The sequence below is a fragment of the Abramis brama genome, assembly GCF_963993115.1.
Source record: "Abramis brama genome assembly, chromosome: 4".
Taxonomy (NCBI): Eukaryota; Metazoa; Chordata; class Actinopteri; order Cypriniformes; family Leuciscidae; genus Abramis; species Abramis brama.
In genome coordinates this window covers 20,723,862-20,744,328 of record NC_139966.1, presented here as the reverse complement: position 1 = coordinate 20,744,328, position 20,467 = coordinate 20,723,862, and the positions used below count along the sequence as shown (strand labels likewise).

General features: G+C 40.5%; 1 protein-coding gene across 1 annotated transcript; it reads right to left on the bottom strand.

Annotated features, from left to right (window-relative positions):
- Positions 1-6,127: 6,127 nt before the first annotated feature.
- On the bottom strand, positions 6,128-8,555 carry LOC311081116 (uncharacterized protein). The gene is made up of 4 exons (XM_084111523.1): positions 8,532-8,555; positions 7,260-8,264; positions 7,039-7,143; positions 6,128-6,453 (listed from the first exon to the last, which is right to left on the bottom strand). The coding sequence occupies exons 2-4, from the start codon at positions 7,654-7,656 to the stop codon at positions 6,245-6,247; spliced, it is 711 nt and encodes a 236-aa protein (XP_083967649.1). The 5' UTR covers positions 7,657-8,264; positions 8,532-8,555; the 3' UTR covers positions 6,128-6,244.
- Between the last annotated feature and the right edge of the window lie 11,912 nt (positions 8,556-20,467).

The following is a 20,467-nucleotide window of genomic DNA, read 5'->3' as shown; positions in this document are numbered from 1 at the left end:
CTCGCTGGAGGAGGGCTGGCTCGCTGGAGGAGGGTGGCTCGCTGGTGGAGGACTGGCTCGCTGGAGGAGGGCTGGCTCGCTGGAGGAGGGCTGGCTCGCTGGAGGAGGGCTGGCTCGCTGGAGGAGGGCTGGCTCGCTGGAGGAGGGTGGCTCGCTGGAGGAGTTGTGGCTCGCTGGTGGAGGGCTGGCTCGCTGGAGGAGGGCTGGCTCGCTGGAGGAGGGCTGGCTCGCTGGAGGAGGGCTGGCTCGCTGGAGGAGGGTGGCTCGCTGGAGGAGTTGTGGCTCGCTGGTGGAGGGCTGGCTCGCTGGAGGAGGGCTGGCTCGCTGGAGGAGGGCTGGCTCGCTGGAGGAGGGTGGCTCGCTGGAGGAGGGTGGCTCGCTGGTCGAGGGTGGCTCGCTGGTGGAGGGTGGCTCGCTGGAGGAGGGTGGCTCGCTGGAGGAGGGCTGGCTCGCTGGTGGAGGGCTGGCTCGCTGGTGGAGGGTGGCTCGCTGGTGGAGGGCTGGCTCGCTGGAGGAGGCTGGCTCGCTGGTGGAGGGCTGGCTCGCTGGTGGAGGGTGGCTCGCTGGTGGAGGGCTGGCTCGCTGGTGGAGGGTGGCTCGCTGGTGGAGGGCTGGCTCGCTGGTGGAGGGTGGCTCGCTGGTGGAGGGCTGGCTCGCTGGTGGAGGGTGGCTCGCTGGTGGAGGGTGGCTCGCTGGTGGAGGGTGGCTCGCTGGTGGAGGGCTGGCTCGCTGGTAGAGGGTGGCTCACTGGAGGAGGGCTGGCTCGCTGGAGGAGGGTGGCTCACTGGTGGAGGGCTGGCTCGCTGGTGGAGGGTGGCTCACTGGAGGAGGGCTGGCTCGCTGGTGGAGGGTGGCTCGCTGGTGGAGGGCTGGCTCGCTGGTGGAGGGTGGCTCGCTGGTGGAGGGTGGCTCGCTGGTGGAGGGCTGGCTCGCTGGTGGAGGGTGGCTCGCTGGTGGAGGGTGGCTCGCTGGTGGAGGGCTGGCTCGCTGGTGGAGGGTGGCTCAATGGAGGAGGGCTGGCTCGCTGGAGGAGGGTGGCTCACTGGAGGAGGGTGGCTCACTGGAGGAGGGTGGCTCACTGGAGGAGGGTGGCTCGCTGGAGGAGGGCTGGCTCGCTGGAGGAGGGTGGCTCGCTGGTGGAGGGCTGGATCGCTGGTGGAGGGTGGCTCGCTGGTGGAGGGTGAAATCAAATTAAATCAACAGTGCTTTATTTTTTTCAGCTACATTAGGTGTATTTAACAGTAGCATTCAAGTACAAAATTAAATTAACAAATATAACAATAAAACACTTCACTGTATAAATTATACATAGATTCTTAATAAAGCTACTGTGTTAAAGTTCTTATAGTTTTGTTATACTAGGGATAGTTAACTGTTACCCCAAAAAATCTGTTATCATTTACTCTCTCAAATTGTTTTAAACCCTAATGATTTTCTTCTGTTGAAAAAAGTTATTTTGAAGAATGTGGGTAACCAGACAGTTGCTGGTCCACAGTGACTAGTATATGTTTTTCTACATTGGAAGTCAATGGGGACCAGCAACTGTTTGGTTACCCACATTCTTCAAAATATCTTATTTTGTGTTCTGCACAATAAAGAAATTAATACAGGTTTGAAACAACATTACAGTGAGTAAATAATGACATTTGACATTTTTGGGTGAACTATCCCTTTAAGGACAAGCGGCAGCATGTTTAATATTAGGATGCTGTCATTTTAAGACCTGTATGCTGCTCTATACAGCCACGCATCCAGTTTTCTCTCAAATGTTTTCTGCTAAAATGGCGTTTTTCGGGGACTAATATAGGCCAAGGCCGCGCCCCCTTGGCGGGCTCTGACGTGTAATGGCGTGATGCTAGCTCATTGGCGCACACGTCAGAGGCGCCCGCGCCATTGTGCCGCAGCAAAAATGCGTTTTTTTACATTATAGGCTACAGTAAATCAAGGAAAAGGAGTTTCCCCATTGTGTATGGGGAACTGAAGTTACGATAGTAACCGAGTAGTTTTCTCTCAAATGTTTACTTTCACTACATATCCCATAACCAACTGAATGCACTGATACTACCATCTTCAAAAGCAGATCGTGGAGCCATTTTAATCGTCCACGTTCAAAATTCGAGCACAGCCCTTAGACGAACGTAGTTATAGCTTAAGAACTTTTTTTTCCTTAGACTTTAGCAGTTTACTGTGACAATCTGACGTGGTAACATACAGAATATGGTAAACGGGGTGAAAAGTACAATATTTAGCCTATATAAGCTAACTAACGTTAGTTTATTGACAACCTAGCTGCTAACGTTACTCCGTTGTCGTTCGACAAAAACATATGGTCTGGATTAACAAAAAAAAACAATAGGTACTGAAAATACAATAATATCAGAACACACACTATGGCAAATATTTACTGTTAAATATAATACTCAATTTACAATTAAAACTCACCTCAGAGTCAGGAGAATTCCACTGTGAAGGCAGAAACAACCGTTAGGAAGGCGGAAAGTGACGACTGTAGCGCGATGACGTTGATTAATCAAATACGTAGTTGATGTTCGACGCATGCGCGGAATTGGATACTTTTAACGCATGTATTAATCTTTTATTTAATGTAATTTAAACTGTAATGCCGAGTTAAGGATAGATACATAGATATTTCATTAGATAAATTATATTAATTATTATTAATTATTAAATGCAGGAAGGTTTCTTCAAGCATCTCGGAGACGTTCCCAGTTTTTTCTGTTTCTTATCAGACTCGATGATGGCGAGATCAGATCATACCGGCTGTTGTCAGATTCCTTGTGCATACACAAATCTCACTGGTTATTACAATTAATGGTAAAAAGAATGTTTGGAAATTAAACTGATAAACTGATATTTCCTACTGACACCAAAAGAAATAACCGACTTAAAACCTTTTTTTTTTTTTTTATGTAAATATAAATGTATATATTCAATGCTATATATATATATATAGCATTGAATGCTCTACAAATAATTCTTATAAGTTAATAACAAAAAATGTATAAATTACATGAAAAATAGCACTCCAAAGAGCGCTCAATCTCTATCTCGGCAGACATTTTCCTTCTAAATATTTTAAAATTGAGTGTATAGCCTAAACTTATGATCTCCAATGTTGTTTTGAGTGTAGTAGACAATGGTGTGAAAAGCAACTATAATGAATAAACATTTATTTGACTTGACTGAGGTGTTATTAGTCATGTGAACTTGTCTTTTCCTTCAATTTAATCTAATTTTTATTGTTGAAAATGTTTAGCTATATTAGAATGATATAAATGGCATTAGGCCTATACCTCTATGGGAAATTGTATAAAAACAGACAAAAAGAAGAGAGAAGTTTAATTTAAACTTTAAAATTAAAAATTAATTTAAACTCAACAAACTCTGCCAGAGTGATGGATATCATAATAACTAGTAATAACTAATAGTTATATCTCTGTACCATCAATAACTTTACATTTTGACCTTCTCAAATAAATTAAAAGCCTATTGTTTTATTCCTGATATGCAGGATTCAAAATGAACTAGGTTGGTAGATTTTTTTTTTAAATTACAAGGCAGCCAGATTTTTACCACCAATTGCATGGTACACTGTTAATTTTGGATTACATTACAAACATCATATCCAGTAAAAATAATAGGCTTTTTAAAGTAAGATTTGTTCTTAGAGTTTTTAAGGGATCATGTGTTGTCTTGTAGACACAATTCAATGCAAATAATGGATTTTTTCTTCCTGCTGAGCAGAGTTATAAATGGAAGATCTTATTGAATTTCACATTCAATTTTAAAAAGCAGCCAAAACGTAATGAAAGTGGGCTACCTAAACAAAACCTGCATGGGCCCAAAGGTACAAAAGCTGCTCTGGGCCCGAACGGGCTGGCCTACAATGGGCCACCATGGGCTTAATGTGGGCAGCCCGCTAGTGTGGGCTGCTCACAGTTAGCCCGCGGTGAGCCCAAAGCTGTGGGCCTCGCCTGGGCAAGCCCACACTGGGCCTGTTTAGGTTTGGTGTGGGCTGGCCCTAGCCCACTGTGCCCGCAAAAAGCCAGCATGGGCCCCGCAGGGGCATGTTTGCAGGGACGTCACGAGAGAGCAAGCGCTTGTGGAAAGGGGAAAGCGGTGCTCCATGATGACGAGGAAGTATCAGCAAAGAATTCATTGATTTCTACCCCTTGCATTAGCTTTATATTTATGGAGATGAGAAATGAAATAAAAAGCCGTCATTATGTTATTAATATCAGTCCGTCAGAAAAGCAGTTCGGCTTATTCGTGGCTGGATAACTCTTAGCAGGTTTAAAAAGCCCTTTTAAAATGAAATATGAATGCAGTTTTGGATTAAATAAAAGTACAGTCAAGTCAAATAAAACACGTTTTATCTCCTGTATAGTTTGGTAACACTACAATAAGATACCATTCATTAACATTACTTAATGCGTTGTCTAACATCAACACATTGAGTGAACAATATATATATTTTTACAACATTAATTAATGTTTTGAATGTTATTTAATACAAACACTTGATTGGTCATGTTTGTTCACTTCATTCATTGTGTATTAAATAATGTTAACATAAATAATGTTAACTTTTGATTTAAAAAATGTATTTTTAAATTAACCCCAAGGAGAATAATTGCGACAGTAGCCTATATAGGCCTAACTATTGTTTATTGTTAGGTCATTTTATCTAATGTTATCTAACAAATGGAATCTTATTGTAAAGTGTTTTTAATACTACAGTTTCCATCTTTGTAAACGATACACTTTAATATATGTAAACTTAATCTAAATTAAGCTTTGGTACCGAGAACCGTGGATTTTCACTGGTATTGGTACCGTGACAACACTAGTAGCTCTGTTAGCTCGGTAATTTAGACAAGGCTGCTGACAGAGTAACGTTAACGTAGGTAATGGCTGTTATGTTATTATTATTTTTTAATGACATTCGTTGTTACATGTTCATTGCTGGATTTAAGGAAAAACATCAACCAATATTGCATATACATAATTATTATAATTAAAGAATACTTACACTATAACGTAAATTAGAAGTGTAACGCAAAGAAATGGATTTTTACACCTATTTAGAATTTTACTCGAATACAAATACAAATACTTTTCCCCCCTCAACAAATACAGATACAAATACCGGCTGCTTTGCACATCCCTAATATATATATATATACTGTATATACACACTTCTGTACAGTTTTTGGAGCATCAGCTGTAAAATGCCAGGCAGTGCTCATGATGCCAATGTTCTACGCCAGTCTGACCTCTTCCAAAGATCCCACCTGCTAAGGTGAGGCTGGTGACAGCTTTACTTTTTAAAGGAATATTAATTAAATAATAGTATGTAATTAATTTTTATTTTTAGGGTGTGAAGAACATCGAGGGACAAGACACTAGGCTTTTAATAGTTGGGGACCCTGCATATCCCCTCCTTGACTGGCTCTTGAAAGGATACATAAATTCTGCACATTTGACCCCTGAACAAGAATCTTTTAATGCCTACCTGAGCTCACTACGGGTGGGAGTTGAGAACACGTTCGGGATTTTGAAGTCAAGGTGGAGGGTGCTGCTAAAAAGAAGCGATTTTCACTTCACCTTCACACCAACTGTGATTGCTACCTGTTGTGCACTGCATAACTTTTGCCAGGCCGAGAAGGACAATGCCAACAGCAGGTGGTTGGAAGAGGCTTGTGACCTCAGTGCTATCTATCCTCAATAGTTTCAACAAAAATGTTAATTTTAACAAGTGCAATAAAAAAGTGAAGTTGCAAATACAATTTTGTTAAACTTAAACACTTCACTGAAGTGACACTTAAACAAAAAAACTGTCGAAAACTCCAAAAAACAATGGCTTACATTACTTTCTTTACAAATAGCTTAAACAACTGTCTCTACATAACTAAGACTGTCTTTGTTTTATTTAGTGCTGTTAAATTGATTAATTGCATCTAACATATATATATATATATATATATATATATATATATATATATATATAAAAATCACATAAACAAACTTATGTTAGATGCAATTAATTGATTTGACAGCATTAGTTTTACTATTCTAATTTAACCTATAAGTCATGCAGGCTGTGATCAGAGCTACTGGTTTCATTGCCGTTTGGAACATTAGCAGAATAGTGCACTGGCCTATTGTAAAATTGGCCTGGGTAGTGCTGCGGAGGCTGCATATAAGGATTGAGTGGTGGAGCCTATGCCTGGAAATGAGGAGCTGCTTCATAGGGTTGCGGAATAATACTCCTAAATCCATCAAATATTTGTCCCAACAGACGTTCAGTTGAGCGAGTGCTTTCTTCCAGAAACCTTGAGAGTAACATCTCGTCACGTTGTTGATTTCTTTCTTGGTGTTGTTCAATTCTATCCAAGAAGGCTCTTTGTTCAGCTGAACAGGTCTTTCGTCCTAAATGAACAGAAAGATATGCATTATTTCCATTTAACCTAATGTGAAAGTTACATTACTTAAAGACCAAAGTTATCAGATTTCAAAAATGAGAGTAAGCAGAGATAAAGAAACATGATGTAGATGTTGTTTTTACTGTACAATCACAACAAAATAAATGTTCCACAAACCCCAAATTCAAGACTGTGAGTGTGTGTTCTTCTTTAAACACAAGATGTGTAAAACTCTAGTTTACATGCAAGTTTAGTGGGGCATGTTATTTATTTTTATTTTATTTTTTGGAGAAATTATTTAAAAAAAACGTGTGTCATTCTATTAAACACTTAACAACAAAGCACGGATGTTCCCACATTTCAAAATGTGTTACTAAAATGTTCCTGTTGTTCGATTACTAAATGCCATGGGTCTAGCAATGCCAAATGTTATGGGTTTGATTGCTGGGCAACACTGGAATTAATAATGAATAATGTATTAATAAAAGCATTTGTTGAATGCATAAATCCAAATCCATATAATGAAAGAAAGTTTAATGCACTGCAGTCAAGTTATTTTTTCTCATAATGAATGATTTGGCATGAAACTTACTCTTTTGTGCAGCGCTTGGTAGAGCATGGACATTGCCTTCAGCTGTCTCCTCTTCTGGGTGTACAGAGCTGCTCATTCCCACTTCCTCACAGTAGCTCTCAATATCTACATATCAAAATCATAATGAATAATAGCCAACTATATTACCAATAAGTGTACATGTAATGTTAGTGTGTACATCTCTGCATGCGTTACGCTGCGGTGAAATTATCACAACTTACCAGACGCATCTTCCGGGACGGTAGAAGCACTCGCATCAAGGGAATCTTCTTCTGGGAAGCCGACATCCCCACCATGTGCTGTGACGTTCACCAGTGGTCTTCCTCCCATTATTTCATCCATAATGGTATAGAATGGAAAATTAGCCGGGGATTCGCCACTTTTGTTGTTTCGGGATTTCGCCTTGTAGTACCCACTTTTAAGCCCTTTCCAGCGTTTTTTTATTTGCTCGACTGACCTGTTAATTCCGGCTTCTTTAAGTTTTTCAAAAACCTGCTTGAACAAGTCATTATTGCGTGACTTGCGACCGTCTAATCTTTCAACTACTTTTTCATCCTTCAAAATATTCAGCAACAACGTGGTTTCTGCTACAGACCAGTTTTGCTTACCGCACGCCATCTTCCCTTCAAAAACAACCGTGCGTCATACGTCATTACGCCATTTCTACGTCATTGCACATGCGCATTCCTTTCAGGTTTGGTTTTCAGTCCGATTAAGTGTTTACATGTTCTCTTGATCGGATTAGAAAAGGAATAAACCACCCCTTACAATCTGATCGAAATTCCAATCGGATCGAGCTCAATCGGATCAATTAAGGTGTTTACATGAAGTTTTTTCAATCCGATTGAGCCTTCAATCCGATTGTAAGGGTCCATGTAAACGCAGCTACTGTTGTCTGGAGGAGACCTCATTTTCTACCATACATACACAAAAATCACATCAGAGTATGAGAGTCTCATTCAACTCTTATTATGCACATTGCTAGCCAAAGGAGCAATTAGAATAGACTGGAAAAACCCTCCTTAAATTATAACAATATATGCGAAAAACATGAGGAACAATGTTTTTTATACTCTCTAACAGTTTCAGTGAGCAAAATCAAACAGTACGTGGGTTTGAGTGACTGCACAGATAACAAAAAAATATATAACGTCTAACAAAGATACACATACCTGCAGAAGACTTGGCTTCTGATCTACTGTTTCTTTCTATCTGCACCTCTGCTCCTAAACATTGAATAACAGAATTTACACACTCATCATGGACTGCAGAACGTTATTTACATTGCACAGAAACAGCGTGAAAAGAAGAAGAAAAAAGAAAAGAAAAAGAGTTGAACAAAGTATCGTTTAAACTTATATTTAACCGTAAAAACGGCACAAAACAGCTAGTTAATATCGTATTAACTTTGAGGCAATAAATACTGAAGGGTCACAACACCATTTCCAAAGAAAACAATAAAATAGCGCAGCAGCATTTTACACACAACCTACCTCAGCAACACAAGACACTGTTGTGAGGAGGAGACGGAAACTACGGCAACTTAGGAGGTACAATAGAGGCGCAAAACAGCAACAGCCTCATCATGGCACTGCTGGCGTGTTGCTGGCACTGGCATGCATGATGTCAGCCAACTGTGGGCCATGTGTAGCAATGATGGCACTGCATGACGGCAGACAACATTTGGGCCAATTGTGCATGGGAGGTGTGTGGCCCAGATCAGTGTAGCGATTATGGGCCATACTTTGTGTACTGGACAATTATAAGACTTTAGGCCGCTACTATATATTCAAGGATATATATCCCTCCCCCTCGGTGCTTTTGGCCGTATTTCTTAAAGGAACAGTTGTATGTGAATTATGAGCCTGTGGATCAGGCAGCATTTTTCATTTAACAGTGAAAATAAATACTCCTGAAAAGATTATCTTGTTTAAGTTTAAGTTTAGTTTATTTATATCAGGACAATGTGCAGTTACATTAAAAAGATGGCTGCACCAGATTTAGCACTATGCTAATTTCCATCTGTAGTCCTACACAGTTAAAATGACATAACAAAGTTAAAATTACATAGCAAAAACAGTTAATACAATATAAAAAACAGTTTACAGAGAAGGTACAATATACAAATATAAAGTGCAAATTACCAATTTGTGTGCAAAAATTAGCTAGTTGCAATGTTATAAGGTGCTAAATATATAAAGTGCAACAGTTTTTATTTTTTATAACACACAAAACACAATACAGTGTAAAAGCCATCAAACGGTACCCACGAGGGTATCATCTGATGGCCAGATACCCGTCTGGTACTTTTAGTGTGAACAGGACTGGTGGTCTAAAAGCCAGTCTTTGACTGTCCGTGAGAAGCTGTAAAAATCTGCATTGTTCTTTAGATTGTCTGGAAGCCCATTCCATTCTTTGATGGCTTTATAGGAAAAGGCTGATTGAGAGAAGGCAGACTTTCTTTTGGGTACATTGCAATCACCCCTAGATACAGACCTCAACGCTCTGTTTGTTAGTTCAGAGCGTAGCTGTACATAAGTTTTTAAAGGGGGTGGGGCAGCATCATTAAGGATTTTATGAACCAAACGGATATCAGAATACCTGATCAGGTTGTCAATGCTTAGTATACTGTACTTTTCAAGTATATTGCAGTGGTGGTACCGCCAAGGCTTTTTATCTAGGATTTTCAAGGCCTGATTATGTAATGATCTAAGAGGGTTTAAAACAGTTTGTTTGGCTTGAGACCACGATGACATACAGTACAATATATGCGATATAATCATGGCCTGGAAATACGATTTTGCTGCTTCCAATGATAAAGAGCTTCTGATGTGCTGGAAGTTAGCGATGTTAAATTTCAAAATACGGCATACCCTTTTAACATGATTTTTAAAATTTAGTACAGGATCCAAGATCACACCAAGGTATTTAACTTCTTCCACATTTTTGATCATGTAACTATCCACATAGATATTTGGAATAGCACTTTTAATTCTTTTGTTTGAAAAATACATTGTGACCGTTTTCTCTGTATTCAATGTAAGGCAAGACTTGTTCATCCACTCTGTTGCTTTGTTCATTGCCACAGATAGTTTAGCAGCGACAGAATTGACATTAGAACCCTGAGTATATAAAACCGTGTCATCAGCGTACATCAAGACCTCCACGTCATCACAGATGGAAGGAAGGTCATTGATGTACAAACTGAAGAGCAATGGTCCCAGAATAGACCCCTGGGGTACCCCTGTAGTACAGGATCTGAACGGTGAAGTTTTATCATTTATTCTTACGCACTGGTAACGGTCTGCTAGGTATGATTGAAGCCAACTAATAGTGTTTGCAGCAAGATTGAAATTCCACAGTTTTGTCAGCAGCACTGAGTGGTTAAACGGTGTCGAATGCCTTACGTAGATCCAGAAAAACGGCCCCAACCACCCCTCCCTTCTCCAGACTGGATTTGATCACCTCGAGGAAATAACAACAAGCTGTGTCGGTGGAGTGTTTGGATCGAAAGCCAAATTGCATGGGATGTAACATATTTCCATTATCGAGGTGCTCAATCAGCTGTTCGGTGACAATTTTTTCAATAACTTTAGAAACTGCAGGCAGTATACTAATGGGTCTATAATTCTTAATGTCCTTTCTATTTCCTGATTTAAAAATGGGTGTGACAATTGCAGTCTTACAGGACGAAGGGAATAGACACTCACTAAACGATTGATTAATTATGTGCGCAATTGGTTCTGCAAAGTCCTCTTTATATTTTTTTAGTAACAGCGAATCAAGACCCCATGAGTCCTTTGCTCTCGAGTTAGAGAGTGATGTAATAACTTTGTTGACCTTGCCTTCATTTACACATTCAAAATTCAGTACTTCCATCAGAGTGGGTTGTAGTCCTCCTGTGGGACCAGCAGCCGTGGCCCCAACAAAGGCTGCAGATGTTAAAAGCAGCTCTGAGGGTTTACAAAGTTCCAGAATTGAAGTGATGAAGTAGTCATTAAACATGTTGGCAACCATTAAGCTGTCCTTTGCAGTGGCTTGCGTTCCTGGTGCGTGTGTTTCATTGTTGTCAATGTTTATGTTAAGTTCGATAGGTCCATTTTTAGTCCGCTCTTTCCCAGATAAATTGTCAATACACTTCCATATAATTTTACTATTCCCTTTAGCCTGTTTAATTATTTCTAAGAAAAAGTCTGCTTTAGCTCTTCTGAGCTGTCCTGTGACTTTATTTCTCAGGCTTTTGAAAATCAACTGGTCAGTCCCCAACCTTGACTTGAGATACTTTTTTAGGGCAGCATCTCTCTTTCATTAAAAGCCATAACCTCTCGCTTAGCCATGGTAAGGTTTTTTTACTTTTAAATTTTCGCGGCTGCCATTTTGTGTATTTAGAGAGATTTTGAGTAATTGTATTTTTAAGAGTGCTACAGGCCAGCTCACAGTCTTGGCCACAAACTAAATTATTTTGGACAATAGTTTTTATTTCAGTATCCAAGAGCTCCATGTCACGCTTAGGAATAAGAGATATATAGGTCTTTTCTCTATTTTGATTTCTATAACGGGTCTTGGAGAGTTTCCTAGAGACCAGTGTTAAATTATGGTCCGATAAACCGGTTATTAAATTATATGTTTTATTGACACGATCTGACTTATTAGTGAATATCAAATCTAGCAGTGTTTTAGTGGAGCTAGTTATTCTAGTTGGATTCTTTATCATTTGAGTTAGATTAAACTGTTTGGCAAGGTGCCTTAACTTATTGGAACGTGTTTTATCCAACCAATTTAAGTTAAAATCCCCCATAAAAATAGTTTCCTTGTTGCTACAAACTTTGAGTACATCTTTTAACATATCGAAGAATGCATCCTTCTCATTAGGCGGCCTATATAATACTACAACATTAAAAGACATTTCAGGGGATAGACAAATCGTAACTCCCACACATTCCAAGCCATTTTCGTGAAAAACCATCTGTTTGCATTGGATATTCCTTTTAACATATAACAGCACACCACCTCCTTTTTTATGTGGTCTGTCTCTTCTAAATAAATTATAATTTTGAATAGTATAGGCACCTGCAGGGGTATTTGTTTTCAACCAAGTTTCGGTGAGCCCTAGGTAGTCCAAATTTGAGTCATATAATAATTTTTCCAATTGTTCCGTTTTAGATGGAAGACTTCTAATATTAATGTGACCACCAAAAATCCCCTTTGGTTTAGCTTCAGGGTCCCATAGAATTTTCGCATGGTTAACAGTTTGTAAAAGTTTAGTTTGCAATTGTCTGTTTGATACCTTAGTAGTTGTAGGTTTTGGTGGTGGAAGTTTTATCAGCCCTGTCGCTAGTCCAATGAGCCCCGCTGCTCGTGGTCGTAGCTCCGGTACTAGTCCACTACCCGCCGCTGGAGATGGAAGCTCCAATGCCAACCTGCCGCCAGCTGCCGATGCCCGTGTCTCAGGTGCCAGCCCGTCACCCGCCGCCGGAGGCGGACGCTCCGATGCCAACCCGCCGCCAGTCGCATGCGTTCATGGTTCAGGCGCCAGCCCGTGGCCTGCCGCTAGAGATGGAAGCTCCGATGCTAACCCGCCGCCAGTTGCAGGCGTTCGTGGCTCAGGCGCTAGCCCGCGGCCCGCCACTGGATGTGGAAGCTCCAGTGCTAACCCGCCCCCAACCGCAGGCGGACATGGCTCCAACACTAGCCCGAGGCCCGCTGCAGGTGAGTGTTGCTCCAGTGCTAGCCCGTATCCCGCTCCAGGTGGACATAGCTCCAGATCCAGTCCGTGGACCACTGCAGGTTGCCAATGCTCCAGTGGTAGCCCGAGGTCCGCTGCAGGTTGTAGTAATTTCGACGCTAGCCCGAGCCACACAGCTGGTGGCATTAGCATCGTCGTAGCTAGCCCGTCATGCTCTGCCACCAGCCCCTGCGGTCCGGGATTTAGTTCAACATCCCCTGCCAGCAGAATCATTACTACAAAGTGCAATAGTGCAGTCCGGATGTTCCACGTCCCGTTTTCTCTCCTGTATGTTTCTGGTACTCTTGAATGCCCTTCATCCAGAAACTTAGAGTACAAAAGGAGTTGACTACGAGCTACTGGAAAATAAGCTCTTTCGTTCTCCTTGGGTAGAAACAGGTGACGATACAAACAGGAAAGGACGCAGAGTGTTAGCAGGACAGTGAATGTCACATTTCTAGGCGGATTAAGGATTAAAATTGCAATGTTCCAAGCGAGACTGCTGCGACCGTGCTGCGGCGGCCATCTTGTGATTTGGGTTACATCAGAGATGCAGAATGTGTGTTGTCTGCCTCTATAAATGGTGTAAGCTACGTGGTAAACTAAATGTCTTTTTAAAAGTATGGAGAAACGTGACATTTGTGAAACGTGACTTCCAACTGAGATTTAATATAATGTAATTTCTGTTCTTTATTATAAGTTATTCATTACTCCAGCCGACACTATGTTGCTGTCTGGGGAGAGCGCTTGAGGAGAAGAGAGGGGCTGCAGAGCTGTACTTCACTTCCTGAGGACAATCCTAAATAGCATCACTTTCTCCCTCACACATACCTAATAAACACTGGGGTTGAACACTGCGAACATCGTGTGTATTTGAATGACAAAAATGTCGTATTGCAAGTCATTGATGCCTGCCGACCGGCAACAGGGTCCCCGCGGATCCTTAAAAAGTCTTAAAAGGTCTTAAATTAGATTTTTTAAATTTAAGGCCATAAAAAGTCTTAAGCAATGTTCCCTCTAATTTTTTTCAGCACTGAAAAAAGTACTGTGTACGCACATTTCAGTACTGTGAGCAATTCGCAACCACACGACCTGCCGAAAATGACCACGAGCCTGCGTTAGCCATAGGGGATTCAAAGAGATGACAGTAAATGCATCAATATGTCTACAAGGTGGTCTACATAATGGTTGGACTTTGGGAACATTTTAATGATGGTGTTTTACCAGTCAGTTTCGTGGGAAATCGTGGGAAATGCAGTTCCAGAATGAATGGTGACAGTAAGGGAGAGAGACCTCTAGTGGACACCAGGGAACATAAACCAACACTGTGACACTCATTTTCAGGGAAGCGGGCATCCAAGTGCTCACAAACTTTACGGACAAACAGAATAATGTACTTGTGTTCACTGCACTCTCACTTTCCAAAACTGTGAGCGCTCGTTTGCCCCAGTGAACTCGCTCTCCTAAATATTGCGCACGTAGTTTCTGTATGTTTCTGTAGTTTCAGTTTTCTATGACAGTATTTCGCAATGGGGTCAGAGTCAGCTTCTTTGGCGCAGTATTCGGTCAACATGCTGAAATTTTGCAAAAAAGCGTGCACAGCTTGGTAGCGTGACAGCCAACGCACTTCATTCAAAGGCCTAAAAGACAGCGAATCCACTTCCAAAACCTCTGCCATCTCTGTGAATTTGGCTTTCTTCACAGATGATCTGCAAAACATGGAGTATACTGTCCGGAGTAGCGTTTCTACCTCTTTCATTATAGGGACATCTTTCCATGCGTCATCAATTCCTAAGTCCTCCCTATGGGCCACGCAGTGTTGCTCAGTCAGGTGCGGTACCTGACGCTTCAGTAAAGCAGCCACTCCTTTATGTCTGCCTAACATGACAGAAGCACCATCTGAAGTAAACATGACCATTTTGTTCATGTCTAGCGCATGGTCTGCGTATAACTTGGTAATGGCATCAAGGATGTTTTCTGCAGTGCATCCTGAAAGCTGAATGATTCCAGCAAAAACTGTCTTGTAACTGAAATCAGTTTGCTCCCGAAACTCAATGTAAAGCACAAGCATCTTATGCACTGAGATATCGGTACTTTCATCCACAATTAGTGTGTGGACACAAGCATTTCTTATGCTGCTTATCATCTCAGTCTGCACAACTGAGTTGATACATTCCACACATTCAAAAGCATAATTTTTGCTTCTCCAACTCTGAGGTAGGTCGACGTATTTTGCCATATGATCGTGTATATCCTGAACTGATAACATGGACATGTTGGTGTTAATTGCTAACATCACATTGTCGATCAATAAAACACTGAAATTTGTTCAGGGTTGGATCGTGCTCTCTGAATTCATCTCTCTCGGGATTCATTCGTTTCGGTGAGAATTTTATCGATAGAATTCCCATGTCTAAGTCTTAATGTTTCAATGCGTCTACATGGACTTCCTGTGTCAGATGACGCTTTAGGTAATCAAGCTTCCACTCGGACCAATGTTTCCCCCGAGCGAACTCTCCTTTCGCTTTTGCCTCCGAGCAGAATTTGCAGATCACGCCACTCCTTTCTTCATATGTAAATATGTCTGAAAGTTGTATGTAAACATTCTAACGTACATCCGGCTTGGTTGTCACATGTCAGTATTTTAAATGTTTATTACCTAGCCTGCATCGCCTTTGATGCTCAGATGTTTAACCCCTGAAAAAAAAATCGTTTGTGCGGTCTGAAAAATCTATTGCGCGGCCACTTGGACTGGCCTGCGCGGCCGCACACGCAGCTTAGAGGGTAGAATAGTAGAATCTATTTTACGGGCTAAAAAAGAAATTAAGAGCTTAAAGCCTGACTGTAAAGTAAAGTTTTTCAAGACAGACTTTGAATGACAACACTTGCCTAAAAACAGAAAAATATGCTCTATATATTTCCAGACTCGATTGATTTTAATTATTTAACCAAGCGTTTTTATTTTAGTTGAAATTTATTTAAATCAAATGTATTTACTCAATCTTTTTATCATTTTTTTTATCAGTTTGAATTTCTTGAAGGAAAACCATAAAACATCCAACTGAAATTTCAATAATCAAGCATCACAACAGAACATAAAAAAGAAAAGAAAGCATCTGCCATCACGGCGTCGGACAGGCGTTCATGTTAGCATCAGAGTCGAGCTGGGAATCTGCCAACAGTCGTCTAGTGTAGTAGCGGCGCTCAATCTCACGCCTGCGCTGGACTCTGAAACAACATTCATTTCAATTAATCATTAAGAAATTACAGTAATTCCAGCTGTAAATCAGCTCTACAGGAGACAGTCATTATTCAGATCAATTTATTCAATATCGCTCAATGCTGAAAAGTTCATCAATTATGAAAAATTAAATTAATATTAACGGTACATTGCAAAATTAACTGCAATAGGTTATGACTCTCTGGAGTCTCTGTGTCTGGCGTGGGGACTTGTTGAGACAGTTCACATTGAAGTTTTTTACGAGAGCGATTCTTCAGTCTCTGCAGTCTATTCAATTTCAACGTCGATTGTGTTCTTTGTGGAAACACTGATGGTATGTAGTCCGGGTGATCTTCCTTGTCACTTTTAAAACCTACAGCAAAACAGTGTAAACAAACGAATGAACATGGGAGGTTATGTCTAAATTATATCTGACAGCAGTTATCAATATGACTATGTTGAAAGGGAAAGAGTTAGGCCTACTTGGTGCCAAGTGTTTCTTAGCAGATGCATTTCATGCGACTAGTTTAGGTTCGACACTAGGCTACATAGTTTTGCTTAAGGTAGAATGATAAGGGTAATTATATATGCATGCCACTTTCTGAAACAACCTTACACAGTTTTGATAACGTTAATAATGAACACAATGTTAACGTAGCCTACCTGTGATGAAATGCCGACTGCACACATACACATGCTTAGTCTTGGGATTCCACAACTTCCCTTGATCATCCTCACGCCTTATTGCTTGTAGCCATTTTGTCCTCCTTTCCGCTTCTGTGTGTTTATTAGGAAGTTCACATCATGTGACGGGGCGTTCCCGGAGGTGTTCCCAGACCACCTTCTGTATGTATTGTTCTATCGCACTGACAGTTCAGATTACAGTGCTTTACTTAGTTTAATAGGCTAGCGTACTTCTATATATCAGCCTTTGCTGAACCACGGATTGATTGCAAAGTTAAACCATCACAGTAGGAACAATTTTACTGCTGCTGTTAAAGTAATAACGTTAACTTTACATTGCGATGCTGAGCTACAGTGAAATGATAGAAAAGACAGAAAAGCATTATCTGTGTTAGTCAATTCGCCTCATTCGCGCGAACGAGGCTAATTCGCGTCTACCGTGCCGCGCTAAACACCTCATTCGTGACACGCGTAAACACATCTTTACATTGACTTAACATTGAAATCACTCGCGCCAGACGCTCAAGAGTGAGTGAGTAATCAAAAAACCTTTGCTTTAGACTCAATTGAGTGAAACACCGTATGTGTAACTTCGGCCATTCTCAGTGGTGTGACTGGGACACTAACTCTGCTTGTCATCATAGAAACAGATAATCAGATTGTGAGGTTTATTCCCGCTTCAGTATTATACTGAATATGCTGCCTTCCTTTCGACACACAGCTCCACTGTCCAGCGGACCTGCAGCCGTCTCGCAAGTGTTGATAGGCTATTACTTGTGAGGTATATCAGATAGCGCCGTGGGCGGGACATTGAGCAAGTCTGCAGAGTGGTGATTACAGAGAGGCTGCGGCAGCTATATCAGAGCCAGCCAAAGTAGTGTATTTTAAAATAAAATTGACTTTAATCAAACCACGGATCCGTGATAAGTTTTGTGATCCGTCTCGCGACTAGTGTAGTAGCACTGATCACTTTGAGGGGGGGATAAATTTATCCCCACCGGGGATAAAAATAATTAACCCTCTGAGGTCTGAGCTGTTTTCTGGGCCCTGGAGGTGTTCTGACATGCTCTGACATTTCTGGTTATTTCTGTTACTTGTGACATTTTCATGGCTAAAGTCTAATTACACTGTATTCAGCACAAACTCTGCTACAATAATATATCAACAGCATGTATGTGAAAGTTTGTAGTTTTGAGATAATGACATTTATGCGTGGTTTTTGAAAATACCAAAAAAAATTCTCACTGAAATAAGGCCATGAAACCCATACTGATTATTTCTTCACAAGACTTTTGAAAATTGTATGACGTAGCCTAGAATATTTGCTGCAAAACTATGTGAAAATCACCCTGACTGCTCATTCAGATAAGACAATATATTGATTTAAAATTTTTACGACGTGTTTTGTGTGAAAAAGCCTTATGCGAGAGCTCATTAATATGTAAGCTTTTCTCACCTGAGAAAGACAAAGAACCTCCCCTAACGGCCCTATTAGGAGCTATCAGGCCCTGTCATTCTGAGCAACCTTGCACAATACTGTAAATGAGGAGATTTAAAAAAGAATGGCTTTTAAATTGTTTGGATTTATTTACAACACAACATAATCCAAAGATACACAACAAATGCCAAAAAAGCACTTCAAAGACAGAGACCTTTGTGCCATTCCTAAAAACACTGTACATACCTTTCATTTCCAAGATTTTCACTTTACCATGTTCACGTACTGAGACTCATGTGAATGTTGAAGTCCTCAGTGGCATCTGGGACCTGAAAAAAAAAAGTGAACATACTGATATCAAGAGAAAGGCCTGCACGATTTTGGAAATAAATATTAGATTTTTCTGGTTAAAATTGCTTTTTAAAATTCCTTTTTAAAATTCACAGAATACACACACACGTTTCCAACGATATATAATATAATGAACACCAGGTTTGTTGTGCCTTGTAGACATAAGGTATATGCGCAGTGCGGATAAAATAATAATAACAATAAATAACCTATAGCAGCCTATAAATCTTCCAAAAGATTTCAGTAACAACTAAGCTAGAGAAAAATATATTGATTATCATGTTACTTCAAATGTTTCCATCCGTTATGATGATATGAAATGAGATAATAATAAAAACATGAAGCCGTTTGGTGCGTTTTGCTTTCATCCAAAATATGATACATTCAAACGCGATCGCTTGCAAAATATGATACATTCAAACGCGATCACGCTCAAATATAAAACATTATGGTTACCATAAACATATCTATGTTTGAGCAGATATCCACAAACACAGTAAACACGGGTCTAAATATTATAATATTCCCCATATATCTAGCAACATTTCAACTGCAACGTGACATTTATGCAACAATAACAAACTAGGCTATGTAAGAATTTCTTACCTTATCTTTCTTGTCTTCAAATCGCGTTCTTCTTCTTCTGAGGTAGCCTAAATCCAATGTAAGCTCAGGCACGTCTTTCAAACTCGACGAAAAGTGAAGTGAAGTGTTTTGTTGTTGAGGTAACGAGCGCGTTCGCGTTCCATGTGGAGATTTGCATGTGAATATCTGCGCGAGTAGGCGTGGCCAAATTAACTGTAATGAGCAAGCGTTTGAGAAGCTGGACATCTTGTTGGTTTTATACAAATTACGTAAACAGAGAATATTTGTTTTCGTTTTGAATCCGATCATTTAAAAGTACACACTTAAATGTTTATAAAGGTATATGGCTCATAAATGTGTGACAAGTATTCGCTGAGTTTTGTTTCAGTTTATAGACGTGCTCAAGAAAAAAAAGTTCACCGCGACAGAGAGGCAGAACGCACACCCTGTTTATTTTCTTTATTTTACAAAAGCACAATGTTTTGATTTGATTGTAAGTGGACACATACAAAAGGAGAAATATCACAGATTCTTTTTTTATATTTCTTTTTTCTCTATGACCATAAATGATGGAGTAATTTAAGTTTATAGTGCTACAATGTGGAGAAAATCCGGCAAAACGCGCCCGCGCGTTTGTCGACCTCAGAGGGTTAAGCAGAGGCAGGGATACATTGACCAGAAAAGGGGAAATCCCACGCATCCTCCCCGGCAAATCGCACCCTGGTTACTACTTCCATTAATTCCAAAAATATGAATATAATAAAATGATCGAAGATCTGTCACATTATGTTAATGCTGATGCTAGCTTTTAAACAACCGCTAATCACCCACTAATTGATAATGTGTTGGGTTGAACTTATTTTGAACAAAAATAATGTAATATAGATGAACATTTAGGAGCCGATCTGGATTAATAAAGAACATATAATGAACTTTATATCAAACAATAAGACACCGTCTGGTATACTACTCACCGAGATGTGGCGTGTGTAAACTGCTGATAAATATTGCGATGTTGTGCGAACGAGAATTAGGTCACGCTTCTTGAATGCGATGAACAAAATGAACGTATGATTTAGCCACTTGGTTAAATCGTGCGAATTAGTATGAATTCGCCGTGAGATAGGGTTGATTATGATCAGTACGTTATTCTAATGTTGATCTAGCTTACTGCCGGCTCATACAGACAAACTAACACATAGAATAACATTATAACTTTCAACACACTCAAATGCAGTTTAGTGTGATAGTGTAGACCAAGTGAAAGAGCGCTGCGTTACCTCACAAGTTTCATTCGTCTAATAAACTGACCTGTCTTCTGCCCTCGGTTGAGTGTGTGGCTACTCAGCCTATGCAGCGAGCTAAACAGTAAGAGAAGGTGGTTCCAGGAATAACAGGACACAGTTTTCTTCTTAGTGTCTTTACT

What these genes read in the sequence shown, in the direction of transcription:
- LOC311081116 (XM_084111523.1), bottom strand. Translation starts at nt 7,656, where the DNA reads ATGGCGTGCGGTAAGCAAAACTGGTCTGTAGCAGAAACCACGTTGTTG. An exon ending in CGTCCCGGAAGATGCGTCTG is followed by an intron (nt 7,144 to 7,259) that starts GTAAGTTGTGAT and finishes TTTGATATGTAG; the next exon opens with ATATTGAGAGCTACTGTGAG. An exon ending in ACCAAGCGCTGCACAAAAGA is followed by an intron (nt 6,454 to 7,038) that starts GTAAGTTTCATG and finishes CTGTTCATTTAG; the next exon opens with GACGAAAGACCTGTTCAGCT.